At 42.1% G+C, this 6,189-nt stretch overlaps 1 protein-coding gene across 1 annotated transcript in view; it reads left to right on the forward strand.

Moving 5' to 3' along the window:
* The first annotated feature begins 137 nt into the window (after positions 1-137).
* cep41 (centrosomal protein 41) overlaps positions 138-6,189 on the forward strand; it is an 8,111-nt gene continuing 2,059 nt past the window's right edge. The window contains exons 1-10 of the mRNA XM_085780145.1: positions 138-374; positions 728-791; positions 896-943; positions 2,118-2,179; positions 2,341-2,398; positions 2,569-2,686; positions 4,642-4,805; positions 4,901-4,968; positions 5,459-5,573; positions 5,807-6,016. Of these exons, the coding sequence (XP_085636271.1) occupies positions 342-374; positions 728-791; positions 896-943; positions 2,118-2,179; positions 2,341-2,398; positions 2,569-2,686; positions 4,642-4,805; positions 4,901-4,968; positions 5,459-5,573; positions 5,807-6,016 (940 nt within the window). The 5' untranslated portion in view covers positions 138-341. The remainder of the gene's footprint in view (positions 375-727; positions 792-895; positions 944-2,117; positions 2,180-2,340; positions 2,399-2,568; positions 2,687-4,641; positions 4,806-4,900; positions 4,969-5,458; positions 5,574-5,806; positions 6,017-6,189) is intronic.

Raw genomic sequence — 6,189 nt, forward strand, 5'->3', positions numbered from 1 at the left:
ATAAAAACAAAGAATCAAAACAAAAATATATACTAATCAGGTGTTGTTTGACGATTTAGTGATGATTAGATGTTTTATTATATGAGCACCGATGGCTGCCAACAACCCAGGACATTGTAGTCACGGTTATTTTTTTATGTAACGTGAATGCAACATAGCATGAAGGTGGAGCGTCATCTGCTGCTGCTAAGCAACTAGTCAGTCGTATTATCATTTGCTGTGGCGGGGAAGGGGCCGCAGTATCGGCCTCTCTGATTGGCCCGTGAAAATGAACTGACGAATCAGCAGCGAGACTGTTAAAACTTTGGGGAAATTGATGTTTGGCATTTCGGTTTGAAGGGATGTCGGTCAACAGAGGCATCGGCAGTGTGAAGGTAACGCCTTATAAATTACATTAGTCTTACTGTTTGATGTACCTGCCTTCAGACATCGCTTCATTATCGATTAAAACATGTACTGTGGATAAAGCGAGATGCAACGAAGGCAAACTAGCTTCCCTAGCTAACTAGCTAGCTGGTTAGCTGTCATCAGTTCTTAGTTACCATATCAACAGTGCAACAGCGAGTATGGTGACGTCAGTTAATTTGTTTTTTATAAGGTTTTATTTACTCTTTTTGAAAGCCGTGGGCAGCCTAAATGAAATAACGTCAGCTGTTATTACCAGTTTGTATTTTACTGTTTTTATAGCTAACGAACATCTACGTTGTCTCTCTCTCTTTCCCTCCAGTATCTGACAAAAAGAATACCGAAAAACGCAAAGTATCAACATGTCAAAACACGGTTGGACACAGGTACCTTGTCTGCATGTACTATCATTACCTGTAGTAATATATAAGCAAGTGTCATCTCTAAATTATTACCTCTAAATGTCTTTTTGCCTCTCTTCTCTTGCTAGGATGCAGCCTCACGAAGTATATGGAAAGAATGGAAGAGATGAAAAGAAGTGAGTGACTTTGGGTTGGAGGCTAATACATCCATGGTTGGAGGTGGCAAAGGATCTATAATCTGCACATTTTAATGTACAAAAGCAAACTGAAGTTAAATGATATAGCCTAAAGGGTTTTCACCCTGTGCAGGGCTGAACAGGTGTAACACTCACACATGATTCAGTCCAAGCCAAATAAACGTACATATAGAGCTCCAGACTCACATACGTACTCTTACTAAGAGCACAGTGGCCCCATCTTAAAATGTAGGGAGCACAAGCAGAAAATTAAGGGCCGTAATTCGACTTGCAGAGCAAATATACACTTCCTCACACACATTGGTCTGCCGCCTGCAATGACAGATTCCAGATTCTCTGAGTCGCCCAATCCACGTTTCACAATTGATAAATAAAAATGCCAAATTTACTGGTTGCACATGCACAAGTAGATAAAAAATTTACTTGCACTGTCTCCAAATTTTGGGGGAAATGCCCCCTTTAGGGTCAGTCTGGAGCCCTTTTAAAGGTTTTTTTGTATGATGTATTGTACACAAATGGTGGGATTTATCGACTCGGCAGCTACATTTCCCATGGATCCTTGGGTTTCTCTTTGCTGTTTGTCCATGAGCCTCCCAAAGAAGTTCTGACCCACTGATATTTCCCAGTTAAATAAGTCCTTTGTGGACACTGGTTATTTGCTGTGGAGCTTTCCTTTGATTTCTCAGCGATAAGTGATACTGATTCCCCCTCTCTTCAATGGAGGATTGTCCTGCTGTCCACAATTGTCCCTCTGTGGACACAGGACACAGGATCTGGGGATGTGCTGTTCAGGTGCCAGCAAGACTCTTTGAGAAAGTGTGAGCTTGTTGTGAGGTCAGCCTGTGGGTAATAAAAACCAGCGGTAGTGGCTCTGATAAAACTGAGTCTGAGCTGCCTGAATCTGGTAAAGTAGCGGCAGCTTCGGCTGGACGGGATCATGGGAACAGAGAGAGTAGAGCTGAGGTTTAGTGAAGCGTTAGAGGTGGATCAGCAGCAGGAGGACCCAGGTGAGTTGTTTACCAGATCATTAGACCATTAGTTAGACTTTTTGATTCATTGTGCAACGTTATTATCTTCAGCTTCAGCGATCATCAGGGCGGCGAGCCTCTTTCTTCCTCTGCATCAATTCTTTTTTTTTTTTGCTTTTTCTCAGATTACAAATATCGTAAAGATGAAATCTTCAAGCGGTTAAAGGTCTCAACATTTGCACAACTGGTAAGAATCAATGTTTTTTTCTTTTCTTTACTCTGGACAAAACAATTAGCTTGGTTTGTTATTTGCAGATTTGCTATTGTTTTTGTACAATTGCTTCCAATTTCTGAGCAGTTTTTCCTCCTTCAAGTGTTTTTGATTTTCAAACTTGTTCCTCTCCCCAGATCCTTCACGTAGCCTCTGTGTCTGATCTGAATGAAAGCGACAATGACGACCTAGAAGGTAAAAACAACTAGCAAATTTATTAGGTTTATTATGAAACGTTGTGAATCTCCATCTTCATAAACACATTTAATTTCCATCACTCACATGACTTGTACTGTAGCAGAGATACTAGTTAAGTCAGTGACAGTCTGTTCCACTCTTTCCTGTCCACGATGCCTAACCCCCAGACCTGGACTGTCGGTCTGAACTCAGCAACGGCTCCACAAAGATGACCGTTCTTTCAGACCGCCAGGATGCAGGCGACCCCGGAGATCTCTGCTACACGGCCAGGTCAACACTGCTGAGGTACGGTCCAGCACAGAAACCACTGAAGAGCGTCTCAGTCCCAATCTGAGGCACTTTATTTGTCCCCAGTGGGGCAATTGGCTGTGCCGCAATGGGGAGCTAAAAGAACATACAGTGTAACAGACATGGAACATACAACACAGCACAAAAATATATACAACAATATCATGCAACAACCAATATTATAAATACTTTTTTTTTTCTTAAATTCTGTTTGGTGGACCAGTTTTATCCAAAATTGTGATTAGCACATCAGCCTGTAATGTATCGGCAAATCAAGGCCAGGCAAATGTATTTGTGTAGCGCATTATCCTACAAAGTGTGCTTAACAGGAATAAAAATTTAAAAAAATATAAATAAGTATAAGAACATAGTATAAATGGATAATATCTCATCAAAGTGCAAGGTTAAAGAATAGACAAAGGCAGAGGAACCTGGTGTTAAAGGGACCGCCACTATTATCTAACCGTGTTCAGTCACACCCACAACATCTGTGGCTGTGGCCAACATGTACAGCACAACTACTATTTGTCCCTTAAGACGTCTGCTTGTCTTACACGCCCCCGTCCTCCTGTACCCTGCATAATAACCTTCCTCAGTCTGTTAGAAGTGTCACCTCACCTGCGCCCACCTCCCGCTTCAGCTTAAACAGGAACCCCAGGAGTGTAACTCTATCTGGGCGCCTTCCCTCTGCGGGGGGCCCTGACTGTAATGGTAGAGCTTTTAGGTCATGTTCACCTTGTGGGGAGGGCAGATGGAGGCAGAATTTAAGTAGGGCAGCACCAGGGGGGAACCTGCCCAAACAGAGGGAGAGTGGTTGTGTAGCTCTGACATCCACAGGCTGATTAGCTGTGGTTAAGTGTTGAATCTAATCTATAGACTCTAGTTTCAGAAATGAACCTCATGAAAGACAATCATGCTCTGCACTGACCCATCATAATGAAGATAAATGTTGAACTATCCCTTTAATATGGAAATCTAGTGACTGTGAAGCATCTAATTATACAATACATTAACATATATTTATGTTAGTAGTACATTTAACAAAACAAAAGACACTGGCGTGCTCGACTCACAGTCTGAAAATACCGACCCAAAAATCACAAAATGAAAAAAATCTAAGTGTCAACACTCACAAATCACTATTAATTCAGTCTTTTATTGACGCACAACAATAAACGGTCACATTTCAGCTCTTGGCTTTCTTCAGCGTTAACGTTAAGAAAGCTAAGAGCTGAAACGCGCCTGTTTTGAGACTGCTGTGCGTCAATAAAAGACTGAATTAATAGTGATTTGTGAGTGCTGACAATTCGATTTTTTCCATTTCGTACATTTTAACAAGACATTATACCAGTGGTTTTCAACCTTGGGGTCGCCTGGAATTCAAATGGGGTCGCCTGAAATGTCTAGTAATTGATAAAAAAAAATATACTGATAAAAATATTTTCTTAACTAATTATTATTCTTTTAAAATTATGACTAAAAACACCACACAATCTTAAACAGCTGTATTCTATACTTTAACTTTCTTGAATATAAATCAAGTTCAAATAAAAGGCAGCATATAAAAATATCTGAGCTGGCGCATCTTGATTGATGGGCGCGGGGTCGCCAGAAATTTGTAACGTCTAGATAGATAGATAGATAGATAGATAGATAGATAGATAGATAGATAGATAGATAGATAGATAGAGATAGAGAATACTTTATTCATCCCAAGCAGGGAAATTCAAGTTAGTCCAGTAGCTCACACAACAATGACACAAAATGGGGTCACAAGCCAAAAAAGGTTGGGAACCACTGCATTATACGGTTATTCAAGTGTTTTATGTTGAAAAGCACGATGAAACGTTCGTTGATGTGAAACTGTAGCAGAATAAGAGCAAAAGCAACTCTCACGCAAACAAAAAAAAGGGAATAACCCAGGCCTCCGTCTGTCCTTTGACCCCTCGCAGTGTTATCAACGGTGTGGGGGAGCTGAACCTGGACAAGAACAATCAGAAGGTGGAGAACGAGGTGCCCGACCTGGAGCTGGCCGACCGGCCGTACCCCGACTGCCCCTACCTGCTGCTGGACGTACGGGAACGCGACCAGTACAACAGCTGTCACATCATCAGCGGTAGGTGGAGATGTGAAAGTGAAGCTGCTGGGGTTTTTCTGCGCTTCTCGATTTACTCATCAGTGTTTTCTTGTCATCATTTGTCTTCTGTACAGCACACAGTTTCCCCATTGCAACGCTGTCTCGGACAATGAACCCCTACACCAAAGAAGTGTTGGAATATGTATCCTTCAGAAACCACCCCAAAACATTCACCAGTCCTTCTCTTCTTCAGATATTTTATTAAAGGGACAACGAGGAGTTTCTATTTGGTTATAAAAAAGTCTCACGTTAATGTGGATGAATCTACACTACCCACACTTGTAAATGGGTCAATTTTCGATAAATATATCGTTTTTTCTCTATCGTTATTTTGTTATTATTAATGGTGGTGGAAATGCTGGTTGAGCCGACCAGCGTTTCCTTACTTTCGGTTTCGTGGCGAGTCAATAACACAGCCGAATCGCCGTTTATGGTCGGAACTACGACGGTATGTGATCGTCTTCGATTGATGAATGAAAACATGAGTCCGTCTTGCGCCGGTCAAAGAATTATACGGTGCACGCGGAGGCTCATAAATGTAGTGTGAAAACGCTTCGCTTTTCCAAAACTCCTCGTTGTCCCTTTAATTCAACTGAATTTTGTCGTTTATGACCTTAACCTCCCCGATGTAGAAAAACACATCAGGGAAGATCATCATCGTGTACGATGAAGACGAGAGATTAGCCATCCAGGCTGCCACCACCATGTGTGAGCGAGGGTTTGAAAATCTCTTTATGCTGTCTGGAGGTAAGACACTCAGGATGTTCACTCTGTAAAAGGAGTTATAACCGCTGTGTGGTTGTAGCTGAGAGCTGAGCTAGAGCTAGCATCTGAATGATGACTATTAATTGCCAAAACACTTCTCTAATGCTGCATCTATACAGTTAAACTTGAATATGAAAATAGATATTTAAAGATATCGCTGTAGCAGGTTCAGTGACTTGAAGAAGTTCTCATCCCGCTCTGTGGTCCTCTCCCAGGTCTCAAGGTCATCGCTCAGAAGTTTCCAGAGGGGCTGACGACGGGCGCCATCCCGTCCTCGTGTCTGTCCTCCCCCACGTCCATGAAGAGGAAGAAGAGCTCCGTCCAGCAGACGCAGCAGCCTGCGGCAGAGAGAAGGTGGAGGTTTTCATCAGACGAGCTCAACAAGATCCAGGAGCAGATGGACGAGATGCACGTCCCCAGTAACAGTAAGACCAAACTTTTTTCTCCTATTGAAAATGAAAGCAGTGTTATGGGATATGTGGATAGTTCAACATTTTGGCAAATTGGCCCATTGTCATAATCCCTACAGTTTTAGGAGTAGGTTTGTTACCTTTAATTGTCTGTGCAAGCTATTTTTAGAACAGCAGAGCAGAGCCGT

The sequence above is a fragment of the Trachurus japonicus genome, chromosome 6 (genome assembly GCF_045865225.1).
Source record: "Trachurus japonicus isolate A0001 chromosome 6, Traja_1.0".
Taxonomy (NCBI): Eukaryota; Metazoa; Chordata; class Actinopteri; order Carangiformes; family Carangidae; genus Trachurus; species Trachurus japonicus.